General features: G+C 34.2%; 1 protein-coding gene across 11 annotated transcripts in view; it reads left to right on the top strand.

Moving 5' to 3' along the window:
- Window positions 1–21,556, top strand: part of NOL4 (nucleolar protein 4) — a 384,666-nt gene that overhangs the window by 129,983 nt on the left and 233,127 nt on the right. For all 11 annotated transcript variants that reach the window (XM_019014258.4, XM_055368017.2, XM_055368018.2 and 8 more), the window contains one exon: window positions 1,373–1,505. In XM_019014258.4, the coding sequence (XP_018869803.3) occupies window positions 1,373–1,505 (133 nt within the window). The remainder of the gene's footprint in view (window positions 1–1,372; window positions 1,506–21,556) is intronic.

Raw genomic sequence — 21,556 nt, 5'->3', positions numbered from 1 at the left:
TGATGCCAAGATGTCATTTATGAAACCAGAGTAATTCTTCCTATTCAAATATATAGTTTCCTCGAGTCTGGATGACTTCATATGACTACCGGTTCTAGTATATAATAGCAGGGAAAATGATTTAACTTCTCTGTGCCTCAATTTCTTCATCTATAAATTGTTTGCAAATTTGTAGCTAATTCATAGTTGTGATAAAATATAAAGAACAACGTGTGCAACATAAATAGCAGCACTACTACTACTGCTGATTATTATATTAGTGTTAAACGTTCAGATCAAACATTTACAAATTAAAGTCTAAGCTAGAGATTTTGATTAAACATTTACATTTTGCACAGGTTTCCCGGGCCTTCCAGCCTGTATAAGTATACCATTTGTCCAAAAATCAGTTCTCCAAATGAAGTTTGCTTCAGTAAAATGACTGCAATAATATATCCTAGATTTGGTTTAACATTTGGAAAGTTTTGATAAATTGGCCATTCAGCAAACTGGCCTTTTGGTAATTCCAGTTTATGAACTGACTTTTAGTAAATGTTTCATGTACAATTTTACCTAGAACTCCTCTTTGTGGTTGCCGTGCAATTTATATTTGCTTGTAAAGAAAGAAAGGGTGTACTAAGATTATCTTGCTCTCCATTACATGTGGACTTTGAACCTAATATATAAGTTGGCTATATTAGAATCTATCCTGTTTGCCAATGAAAATTTTTTTATAAAGCCCTTTCTGCATTCTAAGATTTCTGCTTACAACATTTTTTGGTCATTTAGTTTTAAATCAAAACTTGTATTTCTCTTTATGTTACATTTTATGATTAACTCTTTTAGAAAGTATTTACTATAAAATCATTCTTTATATTATTTCACAAGTCTTGAAATTCCTTGAAGGGAGAAATTATTCCATTTTTTTTTTGTTTGTTTGTTTGTTTTTTGAGACGAGTCTCGCTCTGTTGCCCAGGCTGGAGTGCAGTGGCTTGATCTCAGCTCACTGCAAGCTCTGCCTCCCGGGTTCAAGCCATTCTCCTGCCTCAGCCTCCCAAGTAGCTGGGACTACGGGCACTCATCGCCACACCTGGCTAATTTATTTGTGTATTTTTAGTAGAGACGGGGTTTCACCGTGTTAGCCAGGATGGTCTCGATCTCCTGACCTCGTGATCTGCCCTCCTCAGCCTCTGAAAGTGCTGGGATTACAGGCCTGAGCCACCACGCCCGGCCCATTGTTTGCTGTTTTAAACATCTATTAGTTTGTAACATATTTTTCTGAATTCTGTAAAAATTTACTAGTTAAACTTCAATTGACTGTGTAGATAAAATGGTTATTATTTAAACGTATTATACTTTAAAATGCTTGATGATATTTTAAAACTATTTTCAGGATGAAAGTTCAATAGAAAGTGATGAATTTGACATGAGTGATTCAACACGGATGTCAGCTGTGAACTCTGATCTTAGCTCCAATCTTGAAGAAAGAATGCAAAGTCCCCAGAATCTTCATGGCCAGCAAGATGGTAAGCCTTTCAGTTTGACTAAATAAGCAAAACAACAGCAAAAAAATGAGTCAGAATGCATGGAAACAACAACTACCTCTTAATTCTTGTGTCAATTTTTTAAAATCTACCCATTTCTATGGGAACTTTTCTCTATGTATTTAGGTTGTATCATCCACTTCACTATTTTTTAATTCAAAACTTTGTTCAAAACCAAGGTGTTAGACTGATTTATAAGCAGATATTGGTTATAAAATTCAAGCTAATTCATGTTTTGCTCCCTGAACTTAAAATATGTGTTATATCAATACAGTTTGGTTTCTGTGATATTTTCTAGCTTTGATTTCTTGGGCTGTCATTCTTCTGACTAAATTAAGCATTTAAATATGATCAAAAGATTAATTTGGATGTTTATCTTTTATGTAAAAGACAAATTTCAACTAAGAATCACTAGATATTAAAGGAAATTTTACCAGAGCAATAGTGCTGAGTAAGACGATATTTTGCTATGATTTTTGAGCTACTTCATTCAGCTGTTAAGGAAAGAAAGCTCATGATCTCTTATTCCTGGGTTCATGAAAGATTTCTGAATCAGCCTATTCTTGATAGGAAGAAAGCTAGATATGTAGAGAAAGTAGATGTCATACTAACATTGTAGGCCTAATATTTTTGGAGATCTTTGAACACTACCTTTGTAGATTTTTGTCTTTGTAAATATACAATTATGTATACAAGTCAATGTGACTTATTTTGGTAATTGCCGACAAAAAGGGTTTTAAATAGAAGAAAATTGGCCAGTTATATTCAAAATTTGTGTATTATTTCTGTATTTAACAAGTTCATATGAACTTTTTGATTGAAGAGTTTTGTACCTACATTTATAGATACTGAAAAAATCTTTGCTTTCTCTGACAGTTGCTATTACAAACTGGTTGCAAAAGATTGCTGTATTTCTAGCTGCTATTTGTGTTCTGTTTGTGTTGGCAAGGCTTAAGAAATCCCTAGTTTTAAGCATAAAAAACGTCCAAGAACAGAGGGGCTTTTCTTTTTCTCACTTCAGATTAATCTTAAAAGATGCTGGTGTCCTTGTTAGCATGAGTTATAAGAAAATGAGGAATGCTTTGATTATCAGTGACTTTAAGATCGTATCTTAATTGCTACGTGCTAAAATAGCTATTGTAGTAGAAAAGCGATTTATTTGGAAATATTATAAGAATGAAGTTTTTCTGATTTAGATATAAATTTTCTCTTTTCTTCTAAAACATGAGTAGGCATTCCTCAGATTTTGTATTTTTTTAATGGCCATTGTATAGTACCAAGATCATAGAGTAACTGAAATATTCTTAGTAATGTATATCACTCCATTAATTTGCTTATGCATTTAACTTAGGTATCTCCTCACCGTCTTAGTCTATAATTTTAGGGAATATAGATAATGTAGAGGGTGTATAGAGAATGTAGAGGATGTCTCTCATCATGCAAATTCATTGTTTACTTGACTGAAGTTGCAAGCTGCAGGTCTTTGGCTATGGCACAACTGCTGTGGTATAAATCTATATTGATTTTAATCAAATGCAGTAGAATAACTCCAAATATTATATACTCTTAGGGAAAAGCATTTTCTCATGATGTATTGATGAATGTTTCAAGGGTAATCACCTATCTAGTTGTTCCTTTTCTAACCTAGGCCTAACCCTTCCTTGCCTTACATGTAAGATATTTTTTTCTTACATTTCTTGCTGAGTTTTCTCTTGCAGTGATCCGTCCTCTTTCTCCTGCATCAGAGGTTTTCCCCACTCTACTGGATTATTAGAATCTATATACAGACATAATTTGATAAATATCTTCTTTAAAATGCCTCGATTGATTTTGTCTTTTTCCATTTCTGCTGCTACAGCAAAATACCTGAGACTGAGTCATTTATAAAGAACAGAAATTTATCTCTCACAGTTCTGGAGACCAAGATCTGGGAGTCCAAGATCTAGGTGCCAGTAGGTTCAGTGTCTGGAAGAGCTTGTTCTCCCACGATAGTGCATTATTGCTGAATCCTCCCGAGGAAAGGAACACCATATCCTCTCATGGTGGCAGGATCCAAAGAGGGGTAAACTCCTTCTGTCAAGCCCTTTTGTTTTATTTTGTTTTATTAATTTATTTTTAAGATGGAGTCTTGCTCTGTTGCCCAGGCTGGAGTGTAGTGGAGTGATCTTGGCTCATTGCAACCTCTGCCTCCCGGGTTCAAGCAATTCTCCTGCCTCAGCCTCCTGAGTAGCTGGGGCTACAGGCACACACCACCACACCCAGCTAATTTTTTTTTTTTTTTGTATTTTTAGTAGAGATGGGGTTTCACCATGTTGGCCAGGCTGGTTTTTAACTCCTGACCTCAAGTGATCTGCCTGCCTCAGCCTCCCAAAGTGCTGGGATTACAGGCATGAGTCACTGTGGCTGGCCTATCAAGCCCTTTTATAAGGGCACCTAATCCTATTCATCAGATGAGACTGACACATCCTAAAGGCCATACCTCTTAATACTGCTATGCTGGAGATTAAGTTTCAACATCAATTTTGGATGGGACAGAAACATTCAACCATGTCATATCCCATTGCACCTCTTCATTCATTACCCTATTTCTCTGCACCACCCCTGCAAAAGACTTTATAGTGAAACTCTGAAAGAGTTGTCCCGTTATTTCCACTCTACCCTTTTTGGCTCATCTCAAGTAGGCTTTCATCCTTGCCACCAACTTCACTTGTTCTTGTGAACATCACCAGCAGGCTTCTTATTGCTTAATTCATTGGTCAACCCTTAGTCCTCATCTCCTTCAATGCTAATGTTTAAGGACAATGCTCCCCCCCTTTTTTTTTCTGGTGCAATTTCTGTCTCATTCATCTCTGTGGGCTCCTTTTCTATGTTCTATTCTATAGATGCCAGAGTGCAGGCTTCAACTCCCTCTTCCTTTTTCTCACTCCCTAGGACACCACATCTAACCATGTCGCTTTCCATACCATCTCTATCTGGATGAATCCCAAATTTATTTCTCCAAGCCCTGACATCTTTCCTGAGCTCAGGACTATCTCCCCTTACCTATTTCCTAATTGTTAACATTCTTCAGAGGACTTATCACTGTATGAAACTGCATTATTTTTCTCAATTATTAGCTGTTTCTCTTCTAGAATGAAAACACCATATTAATTAATGAGTCTTCACATGCTTAAAGTTTTCCTTTCATTGGCTTCATTTGAGTTAGTTCTTACATTCTCCATCATTTAAATGATTAAAATATAACTTTTTACCATAATTATATTTTGTTAACACAAGTTTTACATATTTATCTTCTTTTCTTCTGTCCTTCCTTCTGACAATGGTACTCTCCTAGGTAATCCATATTGACAACCTTCTGTAAAATTTCTTTTTTTCCTGTTTACAAATACACACCCATATACATACTCAGAAAATTTTGTCATCAAAAACCTAGAATTATGTCATTTATGCTCTTCTGTATCTTGATTTATTTGTCTAACATTACCTTTCTTTTAGAGCTTCCTATATTAGGGGTGTGTGTGTTTGCGTGTGTGTGTGTGTATGTGTGTGTATCACAGTAAGAAAAAAAAAGGCATGGGACCTACGTCATATAACACACAATTTTAAGGAATGTATATCAAACTCAGTGTTGCCACTATTGACACACAACTCTTTGTTGGAGAGGGATGTCCTCTGCATTGCATAATGTTTAGCAGCTTCCTGGCCGCTACCTGCTGCATGTTCTTAGCTCCCCTTCTCCCAACTGTGACAAATAAAAATATCTTCAGATGTTGCAAATGTCCCTTGTGGGACAAAATTACCCTAAGTTGAAAACAAAAGAAAAGCCTAGGAATCAGTGCCCAGTTGTCTTTCTGCAATCTCAGAATAGTTCTTTAATTACACTGTCCAACTTGATAGTCGCTCTCCACATTGTGGCTATTGAGTACTTGAAATATGGCTAGTGTTACTGAGAAACTATTGTAATTTAATTTTAATTCAAATTTAAATAGCTACACGTGACCGGTGGCTACTGCGTCAGACAGTGTAGATATAGATCATTATTTTATTTTGACTGGCAGTTAAACTCTGTTCTCTGCAGCCATTGGTTGAATGTGTCTGAAGTCTGGAAAAACTATAGGAGAAATTCCTATTTTAACAGTTGACTGAAATCCCTGTTTAATATTTTGAAAATCTAAACAATACAAATTATTTTAAGTTAAATTAAAAATTTTTTTAACATTAAGTGATTAAGATTTTATTTAGAGAAATTAAAGTAGGACATTATGATTTTTATAAATCCTTCCTAATAATTATAACAGGTAGGTATAAAAATGTCCTTATTGGGTACCATATAAAATGAAGAGTAAAATAACTTTTTTTACAATTTTTATTTCACTATGGTTATAGAAAATTTGAAAAGTATTCATTAAAAACCAAGGGGAAAGAAGACTATCAAATGTGCGTTGTGTTGGAAATACATATCTGGATATATAGATATGTATACACTCAGAAAAGGTGAAAAAGAAGAAAAATATTTTTCCCCAGGCTAGATAATTAGATAAAGGTCAAGAAGACACAAACCTGAATGAAGAATTTGTAATAAGAAGAATGCTTCAGGATTAATGTATAGTATTCTGCTTCTTTTGCCTTTTTTAGGTTTATAATATTTCCCTAACTCAATAAAAACATAAAGGCAAAAAATGCTTAGAAAGTGAATCTTCGCATAAAAAGTATTTTACCCTCATTTTTGGTTTTGAGGAAACTAAGTTGAGCTATTTAAATTTTTTTTTAGACTTAATGTTTTTAAGTTAAAATCATTTAAAGGTTATATATACATCTGCTTTATTCATGAAAGCACGAGTAAAAGCAAAACACCTTGAAGGTGTTGTGGAATATAAGGGACTTATTATGAAGGAAGTTTTGCTATGCAATGGCTGCGGTTCACAGAATTTCAAAAAGCATCTCGAGGCCTAACAGCTAAAGGCATCCTTCAAATATTCAGCAATTTGTAAGCATTCTTCTTGTTCTGCCAGCCATTTAAATGGATTAGAAACAGAAATTTTGTCACTTGAGCTTCTGTGTTTGAATCTCAGATCCTAGACATTTATGGCAGCATGGATTAGCTCAAAAATGTATTCCCTTTCCTAAATCAATTACTTACTTTATTATGAATTTGTACCTTCTAAAACAGCTGATGTTCATTCCTTGTCTGGGGTTATTTTTAAAAGATATCTGGCAAAAGAAAAGTGTCAGATTTAGAAACAGACTTAAAGTTTCAGTTCAAAATAAGCATTTTACTTCATTTTATAGAAGGATACTTTTCTAAGAACCATTTTAATCACTTTTCTGGGTTAACACTTTAATGTAAACTATTGATATTTCGTAAGGGAGTATTTGTGCTTTTTTAAGCACAAATAATTAGAAAGATTATTAGATATTACCAATATATTTATGTATTTTTCAATTGCAACAATTTATGTATATATATTTGCATTTTTAAAAAAGATAATAGGAATAAAAGGAATGTTGAGGCATACCCTTAAATTCTCTGTATGTCAGCTTAATCAGCTATAAAAGCTATTAAGAAATCCGTTTAAAATATTTCTATATTAAATATTTTCCCATGGTCCTTTGAGCCTTTTGGCTTCCATAGTAAAAATCTGTGCCTCCCACTAAGACACATATGATATATTAATAGAATTCACCAAAAATAGGAAGCATATTCAGAAGCTGGGTAGTCAAAAAAAAAGGCAAATGTACCATTCAGAGATATAATTCTAAAAGGTAACTCACTTGGATCCTTGGGTATACTTAGGACAAGGGTAGATGATGTGAGGTCCAGTATTTCATTATTCGCTCAACTAATACATATTAAATTCTAGCATAAGTTGGACAATGGATTTACAAGCATGAACATTGCATATTAGATTGAACCATATGAAATTGCCATACTTCCTTGATTTGAACTAATGGTTCAAGCTTTAAAATAGCTTAAACCAGAATATGAAAGATATGGAAACAAAGTGTTTTTGAAATTGAGATGCATTTCTGTTTCAGATAGCAATGATGCTCACATATGTACATTGTGTATCTCTTGACTTGTACACTCGTAAATTATCACAGTCCTCTTTTCAGTGGAAACATAGAGGGGAGTAAGTTAACAAAAAATAGCAATCTGATTGTGAGATAAATAAGTACATTAACAGATATGATTGTTGGAGTTTCACTTTTTCTTATATCCTAATTCAGATTGTGTGCTAAACTGGCCTCCTGAAACTCCTACATTGGGAATTTATTTTAAAAATACAGATTCATGGGACCCATCTCAGATGGGATGACTAAGACAATTGTGTGGGATGTAAGTATGGGAACCAGTGCTCCACACTATGCTTGTGAAGATATTCTTTACTATTCTACCTAGCTGTTCTGGAGTGTCAAAATGGCAATAGGTCTAAAGGGGATTAAGTCACATTGGTGCACTTCATGCTCAAATGTTGTGACCAGTAACTTCTGAGTTACTTTTTGAATGAGGAATAGCATGTAAGTTCATTCCTAGTATATGTATGTGTTTGTATGTGTTTCAATTAGCTCTGTTTTCTTAGTTATGACAGTTGCCACATATGACAGTTCTTTTGTAAATTTTGAAAATGCTCCTATTCTACTCTAAGAAATTTTACAGTCTGTTTTCAGTCTTATGTATATGAACACTGCATACACTGGACTTTAGAACACACACACAAACACACACTAAATACTCCTTTGAAATGCTGTTTTTACTGCCCAGTTTATATGTGAATAAAATTTTAGTAAAAATATGCTTGTGGCTAAAATTGCATTTAATTTGGTTGAATTAGATAGTTTTATGTAATTATTAAAGCATATAAACCAGCGGTAAAAGCAAGAACCAATACTGTTCACCATTTAATTTCATTGGAAAATCTAATAAAACATGTTTTTAATAAAAGTGATGTAAAACAGTATACTGAATAGGAAATTAAATTCAGTGGTTAACTTTTTTGTGATGGTGAATTTTAATCAGAAAAGCTATTAAAATGTTTTTCAGGCTGAACACCAGATTCCCTGGAGAGATTATGTTGTCTTGTGTAAGTCATTTTCTTTCTTGTGCAAGTTTGTTTTCTTTCAGTGTTTACAATTGCTTAGGAAACTTGGGATAGAGCAAAAATTGTTAAAAGGATGTTGATTCTTTTATACAAATGTAATAAAATATTTGACTTCAAAATTGAATTCGTTCCTAATAGTGTTTTTACTCTCACTTTTTAATTTGCATACACTTCTGGACTTAAAATACCTAAAAACGATACAATGCTGCTGTTTTTTCTTAATTCAAGTTGTTTTATGCCTTATTAAACCTAATTCACATGATGAATTTGTTTAAATATTCTGAATTGAGTTAGTTAAGCCGATGAAGCTTTTAGAAAACTCTCTTTACGGCAGTTGCTCTATAAATAATTGTATAATTTACAGAAGTATAAACTACCTTTATAAGTAATATAAAGAAAACAAGTAATTTGAAGGAATGTTACTGTGAATTGGAGGAAATTTTGATTATTAAATCCATTCATAATATTGTTATTTGTGTGTATGTGTGTGTTCATGTGTAAGTATTTAATCATTTGAAATTGCTTTTAAGCAGTAATTCTCTGTTTCCAAAAGCAGAAGAAAAGGCAATTTGACTTACATATAAAGGATAAGTATGAAAAATGATGTTTAGTTGTATATTTATTTAAAATGCATATATAGGGAATGTTATTTACTTTTTACCTTTAAGATCACTTATTTGGGAGTTTGCTCTACCTTTTTTAGTGACAATTCTGCCTTTCAATACTTTACTCATATTACGTAAGTGTGTTTTCATATAAACGAGTGCTTGTTTAGAGAATTAGCTCATTGATTTCATGCTCAAACTTGCCACACCCTAGAGACCAGTCCCATCTTAGCTAGGTTCTGATCCTCTGGGAAACTAGGGGAAATTGGCTTGGTTACATGCTTGCTTTGGAGAGTCTAGTCTGATCAGTGAAGGACGTCAGATTAATTTGAAATTTTACTGCTGGGTTAGTTCTTTGTTTTGAGATATTGCTCTTTTGGTTTTGTCACTATCTTCATGACAGTGTTTGCCAGTCCATGAATGTTTATGTGGATCCAAAGTTCAATCAGTTTCAGCACCTCCAGGAGATGCCAAAGTTCTGTTAGGACCAAACAGCAGATGCTAGACCATTTAATCCTTAAATATGGATTTCTGTCTGTCTGTTAAGGCATAACTAAAATTAAGAAGCCTCATAACAACTGGAGAGATGTTAGACAATACATATCCTTTCTGAATTTATTCAAATAAATTTTGAACCTATCGATTTATATATCCAGCTATATTATAGAATCAGGCCACCTGCATTTCCAACTTGAAAGTCTTGAACAACTGTCTTTTTTGTCTATTTTTGTTTTTGTTTTTACTATCACCTGGCTAGCCTTTATAAACTCTTGCCGTAAACTGAACACCATGCTGTGTTTCTTTATAACTTTCTTGTACTAATTTGGGTCAGCTAGCTACTACTTCTTTTAAAAACAGCTTTAGCCTTTAGGCAAAAGCAATTTCAGTGTTTAGTAGGGCTTTGAAGCTGGTGTTGCATGCCAGCTGTGCAGACAGATAAATCAACTACAACGTAGGGGTAAATTGGCCATGAAAATCTTTATTTACTAGGTTTATAGGGATCCTAGTTAGATTGTGGGTGATATAAAGAAAGAACAGTTGGAAAGTATTGAAGAAAGGGGTTGAAAGGATATTTCATTATAATTATTATAAATTTACAGTGCAATTATTTTCTTACCAGTCTCATTTCTGCACTTGACTGGGAGTACTTTGGGGACAAAAAACAAAGTATATCTTATGTATCCTTGCATATTCCCTTTGGAGCCACACACAGTATTTGAAATACAATAAAATATAAATACTTTTTAAATTGAAATAGTATTTTGAAATTTCTTCCCCATCTGCTTACTTTTATAGTGAAATGCACTCAACCCTTAGACTCAGTTATTCTTGCCAAATATTATATAGGCAGTTGCTTTCCTTCTCCTCGACTGGCGGGGCCTCCCTGTTACAATTTCAGCATCCCTAGCCAGGGGTTTATGGACAGAACTCTGATATCCCTGAGAAGAGCCCCTAGGAGGAAGGGCGACCGCGGTATCTTGGATCAGCAGCCCTATTATTTCCTGTCTGCTAGCTCTGGAGAGTCAGGGCAGCCCAGAGGAGGGGGATTCCACCCAGCCCAGCACACCCGCTGCACCAAGGGGCAGCCAGACTGCCTATTTAAGTGGGTCTCTGATCCGGCTCCTCATGACTGTGTGAGACCTCCCAACAGGACTCTCCAGACACCTCATATGGGAGCGTTCCAGCCTGCATCAGGTCAGTGTCCCTCTGGGAAAAAACTTCCAGAGGAAGAAGCAGGCTGCCATCTTTGCTGCTCTGCAGCCTCCACTGGTGATACCTCCAGGGGCAAGAGGGACCCAGGTGAATAGAGTCTAGAGTGAACCCCCAACAAACCGCAGTAGCCCTAAGGAAGAAGGGCCTGACTGCTAAAAGAAAACCAAACAGAAAGAAACAACAACAACGTCCGTGGATGAATATTCTGTCCTTTTTATATCTTACTTTGGGGTTCCTGAAGCCTGTGAATTCTTCCTTATCTACAACCACAATCTACTATGAAGCAATAAAATAATTAGTAGCTTTGGTATGTTAAAGTGAATTCATTAAGAAGACAGCATAAAAGACCTCTCAACCATAAATATTGACACTAGCTCGGCCAGTAACTAGGTCTGCAACATTATTTAAGTATTATTAACAACTTTGGACAACCTTTTCTATATTGGTAAATGAGAAGCTTTAGATAATCTCTCTCTAAACTTTATTATAGTTCCAGAACCATCTGTGTGTTCACCCTGTTAGGGTTCTCTTTCTTGTTCCTAACATTTTATCTTGTCTCATTTTCTGTACATCTCTAAACTGGTTTAGTGCTTTCTTAAACTAGAGAAAGGAATTAAAAGCAATGGAGACACCCCCATTTTTCTCCCAGCTGGCCCTTCCTTAGAAAACCAAGGTGATTCCTGAAAAAACAGACTTTCCACTCTTCTAGTTTCTCCCTCCCATCCTGGCTGCGAGAGTCATTCAGAGTTGTTTCCTCCTTTTTCCTCCCAATCTGCCACTCCATTTTCAAGAAACTGTAGTCAACATGAAAGCTCACAAATATTGCCAAAATATTGTGAAATCATCACTTCCTTCTTTTTCCTCTATGAAGAATCTCATTCATAAGAACCCTTATCCCTAATCCATCTTGAATGTACATGTGTATGTATGTGTGGGTATGTGTATATGTAAAGACAGAGAGAGAGAGAGAGCAAAATGTAGCTGTTTCAACAATAATTTTTAATTTCCACTCAATCACTTTTCATAAAATATTTCCTGAGGTTTTGAGGTACTGGAGTATTTCTTGGGATTTCCTTCAACCACTGCATTGTTATGTCTTTGGCAACCTTAAATGTTCATATACATTTTAGAAATTTTGAGGGTTTCTGGCAGTCAGATATCATCAGTCAGCCCATCTCTCCCTATGAGGTTAATTCACTAACATGTCATTATTGTTGTGGTGTAACAATGTTAGGGAGAATCATTCCTGGTGCCATACAGAATAAAACGTACAACTCATCACTGCTTAGCCCTGTCTTTATTCAAATCTGTGATGAAACAATCAAGAGAAATCAGGTTATCAGCATAGGGACAGTGGAGTTTAGTGCACTGAATGGTGATGTGGGGTTCTAAAGCGGTCTCTGTGAGGACATGCCTACTCTCTTAAAGCATGCCAGCAGAACCAGTAGTTTGTTTATCTAAAATATTGTGTGCATGATTCTATTTTAGAGTCAATAAAAACCATATAAACTCTCATCCAATTCAACCATATAAAATCAAATCATTTTTAAAAGGCATTTCTAACTCAAAGGACAGATGATGACGAGAACTAAAATTTCTTGACTGTTTACTGAATGCTAGGCGCTGTTTGAGGAATTAGCTTTTTAAAGTTTTTACTAGAGCCATTTGAGGTGGACACTTTTTTTTTTCTTTTTTTGGTATACAAGAGGACACGGAGGCTAATTTACTAGCCTATCATCACCACAACTACTAAGTAGTAGAAACAGGATTGGAACACAGCCTTCTGGTTCTGATGCCCATGGCTTTAAGCATGAGTTTCTAAGTTGCCACAAGCCCAGCTGTGTAACCACCGCATTTATTATATCCTATAGTTTATGCTTGCTCACACCTATTGTTTTATGCTTTGCAGGCTCAACTATTCCATTATGTTCTTATTTTCTAAACAGAAAATTAATAATATAGGTAATATTTTTATATAGCTTGTGCTTTTATAATCTGTCTATAATAACCACTTGTAGATGTTTTCCTGTAACTTCCTATTATCATGCATGTATCCTCTTTGTTTCTGCATTGTTATAAAGAAATTAAAATATTATTTGTAGCCATTGAAATGTATTGGTTCTGTCTAGCTCTCTAAAACAGGAGTAGGAAACCTAAATTCTGTTTGTTCAGTAATCTCTCTTGACAATAATTGTCCTGTGTTTAAAATTCATATTTTCTTATATCTGTTAAATATGTAATTGACTTTTGACAGTTTCTTTCATTCCTTCCAATTCTCCTTTGTCTGGAAAGGACAATAGGAAAATGTGGCTGCCCTCTTTGGCTGCATTTATTATTTTGTATCTTCTCATTTCATTTTACTGTGCTTTATTCTAAATAATAAGACCAAGCTATGATGGAAGGAAAAGAAAAACACTCTTCATTCATGACCATCCACTCATGTCAATAGTGATGTACCTTATCTTATAAGCTTATTTTATAACTATTCAGCCTTGCTTTGTGTGACATACAATAAAATATGTATGTTATTGATGAAGAGTACCATTTTCCTACATAAAGCATCCAGAAAAATAGGCTATTTTCAGCTATCAATTATACAAGTCACATGTCTTAAAATAACATACATTATATAATAGTAATAGTCATTTCAATCTAATAAAATATTTTAAAAGAATATTAAAATATGTATAATGTGGAAATTATCCAGATTATAGTTAAGTAGACTTATCAAATATGTTCAGTCCTACACAAATGTGAGCAAACTTTTCAAAGTAAAATGCCGAACTTCAAAAGAAGTTTTAATATTATTAATTGAACTTACTTGCATTTGTGGAAAAAAAGAAACTAGACCAATAAAATTCATTAAAAGTACTTAAAAGATATTGTGGTCCTGAGAACTTATGTTTAGTAAATTGATAAGTTAATAATAGAATCAGTTACCACTTAGGCATATTTTCTGTCTAACAATTGTTAATCTGTAAATAGGCCATCTTCTGCATTTGCATCAATAGATAAAGGGCCATCTTCTAATTTCTTAAAAAGAAGACTGCAGAATGTTATTCTGGGTATGAAAATTTTATAAATCAGTTCCAGATAGACTAGATACTTTGGCTTTTTCCTTTGAAAACTGTTTTTTTACCCATTGAGGTACTATTACAATAATGACTATCATGTAGTTTAACAATCAAAATAGTATCTTATGTCACACATTATTCCCATTTCAAAGCTAAACCTTACATTTTATTTTCTTTCCATTAAACTGTGCTTCTTTTTGCCATTAACAATGATGCTTTACCCAGTTAAACATGTGTTTTCTAAGACTTCTTTATAAAGCACATCCTAACTGTTATTAAAGATGATGATGTTTGTGGCCAGCCTGGGCAATGTAGCAAGAGCCCATCTCTTAAAAAAGGATGAATATGATGGACAAGGATGTGGTACAATGGACATAGCAGTGGCCCAGCCTTCGCAGTATCAAAGTTTAGATCCCAGTTCTGTGACATAACCTGTGTGCCCTGGTGCATGCCGCTTTTTATGTTAGCCTATGAGCCCTTCATTTCAATTAGGAGTAATATATGCCTTATTAACATCGGAGTCTATAGGAACTTATTAGATAATAAAGTCATTTACAACAGAATGTTATTGAACACCTACTATGTGCCAGAACTATATGCAGAGCTGGAGATTCAGCAGTGTGCAAAATAGAAGAGGCCCACAGTCTTGCAGATGATATGTAATCTTGTTGCAGGGGTGAGGCCATTAGATAACTATAGGATTATATGTATAACTACAGACTGGAAGAGGAGTCTTATGAGAGAGTCTAGCAGTGGCTACAGTTTGACCTGAGGATGGAGGAGCTGCAAATGCTTCTCAGTGTAAGGGACAGAGATCCAGAGGATGAATGACACATCACAGGTGACAAAAGGCACAAGAACATGTAAGGCAGAAGCAATAGGATGTGTCAAGGCCTCGTGCCTTCTAAATTGTTGTGGTACAAATGGGGCAATATTTTGGTATTATGTATGCTTGGTTTTTCAATGCCTTTTACTTCTGCTTACCACATCTCCTTTAAGCAGAATTCAGGATTTTCCCAATGAACAGCCCTTAGGCTAAGTCTCGTATAGAAAGAAGCAACAATCAATTGCTTGGCTTTTGAGTGCTTAAGTAGATATTTTAAAATTAATAGCATAGTTATATATCTCTAAAACCATGACTTTGACTTGCAAGACGCAGGCAAAGAACAGAATTCTAAAAACTTGGCTTTAAATAGGAGCAAAAACCTAAAAGTCTGAATGAATAAATTATAGAAGGGACAAGAATGCATAATTATATAAGAACTTTTTTTTTCTTCCAAAAGAAGTTAATCGTTCAATCATATGTGTGTGGGAAAGAGCAATTTGGAGAAATAAGATGCGATGCTCACTGGGAAAAGCATAGTGGATATTGTCCCTGTGGCAGGGTAGTTGGTATATGGTTGAAGGCACAAGATCAGAGCAAGTGTGTGTCTCATTACTCAAGGTGTAGTCAGGAAAACTGCTAGCCTCATTTGTCCAACATGGCACCTGAAGGGTTCAGCGACAATGGCATGAGGTATTTAGGTACTTACACTAAAGGAAAATCTCACAGATACACACTCCAGCCTAGGATGGAGTGGCAAGGAGAAGCAGCTGGGAGGTTTGGTGAACTGGGAGAATCTCCTTAACTGGAGATTTAGGACACAGAAGTCCTGAATCTGTCACCTGGAAGCCTTGACAAGTTCATGGTCATCATCATCAGATTTAACAATGATAGACATATGATGCGAAAGTTACTCTTCCTTGGGGATAATTAGGGGAGAATACACTGGCCTCCTTTTTCTGCCAACCCACACTTCCAAAGCCTCACAAAATATTGTTATTTAGGTTCCTAGAGAGAAAGGAGTGGTGGTGTTAGAATCCTGGCAAAAGTTACTGAGTTTTAGCGGGCTAAACTGAGTTTTAGTTGGCTGAGCGAGCTTCATTTGGCCTCGGTTTCCTTCCCTGACCAGAAGTGGGGCAAATAAACTAGATTCAATTAAAAAGAAAAAATGTCTTCTGTTTTTGTACAGTTGAGCTGATGACCATGTGAATTTATGCCAGTCCTACCTGAAGTGCAAGTGTTAGTAATAACCGCTAACCTTAGGTTTGGGGCAGAGGCCAGAAATTACCATATCTAGAGCTTCACAGCTACCTTAAATTTATCATCCTGATAAATGTCTCTCCTTTTTTAATACGTTGTAGTAAATTGGATATTATATTTATTATGTACCTATGTTCTTTTATAAGTGATCACGAGGCATTTTAGAATTCCTTCTCTAGAGCAAAACATTTTAAAACTGTGTTTGCTGGATATAGTATTTTGTTCCCATATAAGTAATTATTGAATTATTGTTTTCATATTGGCTTGCCATTATAGATACACCAATAAGTTATCTTGAACATGAATTATTAAATGTTTTATCTTCTCTTACACTTCCCCTTTTGAAATGATTTGATGATTTGTAGGAATGAAATGTACTGTTACTTGTGGGAAGTAATTGATCTGTTGAAGTGATGGCATTGAGGTTGTCCATCATTGTCCTATGGAGGTAATTTTTATGTCCATGACATCTAGTTTCACATCAGGAATGGCGTTGCTTAAAGACATCCTTTACGTTTTGACAATTGTCTTTACTAATAAAGGTGAAAAGTCATCCTTCAATAACAATTACTTAAATTTAAAAGAAGGGAATTAACTTCACTTCAGACACAATTTATGTCTCCCTAAAACAAATTTCTGTGATGTGACCAATGTTGATAGGGTTATGACTACCATCCTCTGAAGCTAACATTCATTTCATTCTAAGGTAAAGATAAATACAAGTATTTATTTATAGCTCACATATTTAAATTTTGATTAAAACATCTTGACATCAAGAAAATGCCAACATATTGTAATTATCTAAAAATGAGAGAAAGTAACATACAGATATGCAATGGATTTCTCTTTCAGTTCATGGAAATTTTATGATGAGAAAAGTGAATTTCTAAAATTAAGCATGTATAAGGACTTTTTTTTAGGTGTAAAAATTATTTTATTTGTTAGTTTGTGGTTAACTTATTAAGTTAGTTTAATTGTTTTGCTTTGTTTTCCAACCTACATGAGTAGGTTACTATTTGTAGTATTGCCATGGGAAATAACATTTTGGCACATTTGAAAACTGTTTTAGGTCAGAGAAAGCAGTAATGGAGAGTAGTAAAATTATCAGTTACTCTAATAACCACTAGATGTCTACTGATATCAAATTTCTGTCAATACATTTCCTTTCTACAAATATTTTAAATTAATTATTTCATATGAATGAAAGTGAATTTTCTCTTCTTTGTTTTATGTATTTTTTATTCTGTAGACTTTAATTCTACTTTAAATTAGGATCTTTGGTAGGTTTTAGTTTGTTTTGTTGTCCTTGCATGTTGTATTTAAATACTATGTTATGACTTACATTTAAAGTTAATCTTTAGGTGCTTTGTGGGAATTGAGTACTTTAAATATGTATACATATATATACATGCATATGTGTGGATATATACACATTTTTATATGTGTGTGTGATTGTGTGTGTATATATATGTGTATATATCTATATATATGTAGATATATGAAAGCATTAGTAAAAAAGAAATATTTGTCTTGATTTTTAATTCAGTAGACAATGTGAGTTCCATTTGATTTGTTTTGTATTGTTTTGTTTTGTTTTTTGAGACAGAGTCTCATTCTGTCACCCAGGCTGGAGTGCAGTAGCATGATCACGGCTCACTGCAGCCTCAACCACTGGGTTCAGATGATCCTTCCACCTCAGCCTCCCAGGTAGCTGGGCCCACAGGGGTGTGCCATCATGCCCAGCTATTTGTTTTGTATTTTTTGTAGAGACCGGGTTTCACCATGTTGCCCAGGCTAGTCTCAAACTCCTGGACTCAAGTGATCTACCCACCTCAGCCTTCGAAAGTGCTGGGATTATAGGTGTGAACCACTGTGCCTAGCCCCATTTCTTTCTAAGGCAAGAATTTCCTGCCTGGTGTTAAGACATTTTCATGCTAACTTGTGAATGCACCCCTGGGAATTTGTAGATGTGTGTGCAGATCAAATATAAGCAGAGTTCATCATTTAAAGACTCATGTTTATCAGTCATGTTGCTAAAAAGAGACGTTTTCTACTTTATTATAAATAAATGTTACTAGCAACGATTTTGTAGAAAATTTGTGTCTAAGAATTCTGGAAGTATTAAGGGTTACTTTGCTATGCAATATGATTTACCATTTTGCATTATTTTATATAAAAGAAGGTAGTAATTCGAATCTGTGTGAAGGAATTAAGGAGCCCATCTTTGAACTCGGACGCATAGGAGGAGCTCAGTACAAATTGTTCAAGTGACTTCTGTTCCTGGAGTGGGACTCAGGTGACATTTGAATCACTAAGAAACACCCTCCAGTCTGAGGGTCTCCTGCAACTGCAGTACTTTGAACAGTCCCAGCTTTCAAAGCTTAATAGGAATGTCATTTTCATCATTCTTTCAAGTCTAAGGGTAAATTTTGCTCAGTCCAGATAATGGGCAGTAATTTTTTGTCACATATTGTTAGATAATCATTTACACTATTCAGGATGACCTTTGGAGTAAGTAGAATAGGCTACTGCCAATGTGAGGGATTTGGTGGATGTCAGAAATGGTTCCTCCTGGCCGCTCTGTATGGGTATAATAAAGTGAAAAAGTTTGTGCGCACTACAAAGCTGCTAACCATGGAGAAAGCAGAGGCTCATTCTAGGCCATGTTCTGCTTTGCCAAGCCAACTTTGCTAGTGGGAAGCTGCATTTGCATAGGGGAGAGGGAACCTTTTCATAATTCATCTGACCAGAGGAAGCACCTTTCGTAAATAGGCAGCCCTTCTGTAATTTACCCACAGACATACTCTATGCTATTGACTGTCCTCTATTAAAGTGTCTCTCATTCACCTATGATAGTATTTAAATTTTTACCATCATAACTTGGAGATCTGAAACTTCTTATATTTTCTTTCTTATAAAAAATTTATACTCCCCCCACAAAAAATAAAGCCTTAGCAATTATAAATGAACACCTAAAATGAAATGACCAATTAGTAACTGGGAAGGCTCTGCAGGAACTTAGAGGTTGTTTTCTGCTTTTATGGAAATATATATATATTTCACATACAACTCATATACAAAAATTCAAATGCACTCAAGGAAAGTACTAGAATATATGAATGTACTTGTCTTCCAGCTGTAACAGTTATCCATGTGAAAACTTTTCAAATTGGAGGAAGAGGAACACTGTAAGAGAATGTGTTTTGACTTTTCATAATTTTGTCTCACCTTGACCGTGTCTCTAATGTCATGACTTGCAGTAAGATTTACATGGAGTGTAGCCTCTTCCCCACTTTTGTTCAACTGTGATAAACATGACATAGGTTGAACATTCCTAAACCAAAAATATGAAACCCAAAATGCTCAAAAGTCTGAAATTTTTTAGTGCCAACATGATGCCACAAGTGGAAAATTCCAAACCTGACCTCATGTGACAAATCACAGTCAAAATGCATGCACCCAACACACAATTTATTCAGTATTCTCAGGGGAAAAAAGACCCTTGGCTCTATTCAGTGGCAATATATATTTTCTGCACACTCCTAGATTCTCTCACACACACCCACAAAGGTTAATAAAATTGTTCAATGTACATAAAATTGAATGCAAAAGATGATTTAGAATGTTGGGTAAAGTTACCTTCAGGCTCTGTATACAAGGTGTATATGAAACATAAGTGAATTTCATGTTTGGACGTTGGTTCCATCCCCAAGATGATTCATTATATATTTGCAAATATTCCAAAATCTGAAAAAAAAACTGAAAGTTGAAACAATTGTTGTCCCAAGCATTTCAAATAAGGGATACTCAACCTGTATAATGTATGAAGACTTTTTTCACTCCTGGAAGCACTTCAAAAATTTCATAAATATGATTGAGGAGACAATTGTTAATATACTGAGTTTTAAAATAATCCATCCATTTCTTAATTATTAAGTACTTACTATGAGCCAGACATTTGTTTATTACCAGGGCTATTGCAATAAGCAAGTCAGACAAAAGATACTTTGTTAACTGAAGTCTTAATGACTTAATGACTTAATGAGTAAGCCAATTACATAATATAAGCTAAAACATTAAACCCTACATATGAGAGGAGGTATAGAAAAGTAAAACCATTTTGTATTGGAACAATAATAGAAATACTACTTTATTCTCTTAAGAACCATTTTTATTAAAATTGTTTGATAACCAGAAGAGAAAAGTCCAAAAAAAGTATCTATCTGTTTATTACACTGTGCCCTAATATTCCCTTAATTCTTGGTACTCGTGACATATCATCTTCCTTGGGCTATGAAACTTATTCCTCTTCCCCATTATAAAACACATTTTTATTATTCTTTATGCTTGCATTAGTTTCATGATTTGTGATATATTGCTTATAAATTTAGATAAGCATAAAAAATGGATACTATAAAAACTGACAATTCAAAATGTTATCAGTTAAGTAAAACAATATAAAAACTTGCAAATTTCTTAGTGTATGTATTTTTTGTTTGTGTTTATTACACAAGGTTATATATAATACCACAATATGAAGTGTTATCTCTAAAATACATTAAATATGATTTTTCTTTTCTTTAGACTTTTTGTATTTTTCAAAAATTCTATAATGAGCTTATATCATTGTTAATTTAAGTTTTAATGAAATAATGCATATAAATAATTTACAATCTCAGATATTAATATGTAATATTAAAAATATGAATATTGAAAAATCCAGTTATTTGAGATTTAAAATGTTAAATATTACCAAAATATTCCAAAAATATGAATATTTAAAAAATACAATTCTTTGACTATTCTCCTTTTTTCTTATTCTACAAAAGTAATTACTTCAAATATTTTAGCTGTTTCCTCTTATTTTCTAATGTATTTATAAGTAACTTCTTGTTTTTGCTATTTCTTGATTTTTTCCTTAGTTAGACATTATATATTGGCTTTTTATAGCATTCACCCATTCTTTCTCCCCTATCCTCCCAATTTAGTCATACCACATTTTTTGGTTAGACATTATTTAATTTTACATTGCTTTGGCTATGTAAGTGTTGTCCATAGATGACTATGCCTTCTTTCCTATAAAAGTTTTTCTATTGCTTTTTTCTTTTCTGGAAGAAACAAATGCCTAGTTTTTTATTTGATTGCATTACTATATCCCTATTATTTTGTAGCTTCACTACTTAATATATACAAGGCTATTTACATTTACTGTTCCCTTTTGTCACAAGTGTGTTTTAAAAGTATTCAGCCCTCTTCATCCATGGGTTCCACATTCCATGGATTCAACCAACTGCAGATGGAAAATATTTATTAAGAAAGAAATGGTTGTCTCTGTACTGAACATGTACAGACTCATTTTCTGTGTCATTATTCCCTAAACAATATAATATAACAAGTATTCACAAAGCATTTGCATTGTATTAGGCATTTTAAGTAAGCTAGAGATGGTTTAAAGTAT

Source organism: Gorilla gorilla, chromosome 17 (genome assembly GCF_029281585.2).
Source record: "Gorilla gorilla gorilla isolate KB3781 chromosome 17, NHGRI_mGorGor1-v2.1_pri, whole genome shotgun sequence".
Lineage (NCBI taxonomy): Eukaryota > Metazoa > Chordata > Mammalia > Primates > Hominidae > Gorilla > Gorilla gorilla.
This window is presented reverse-complemented; position numbering and strand designations above follow the sequence as displayed.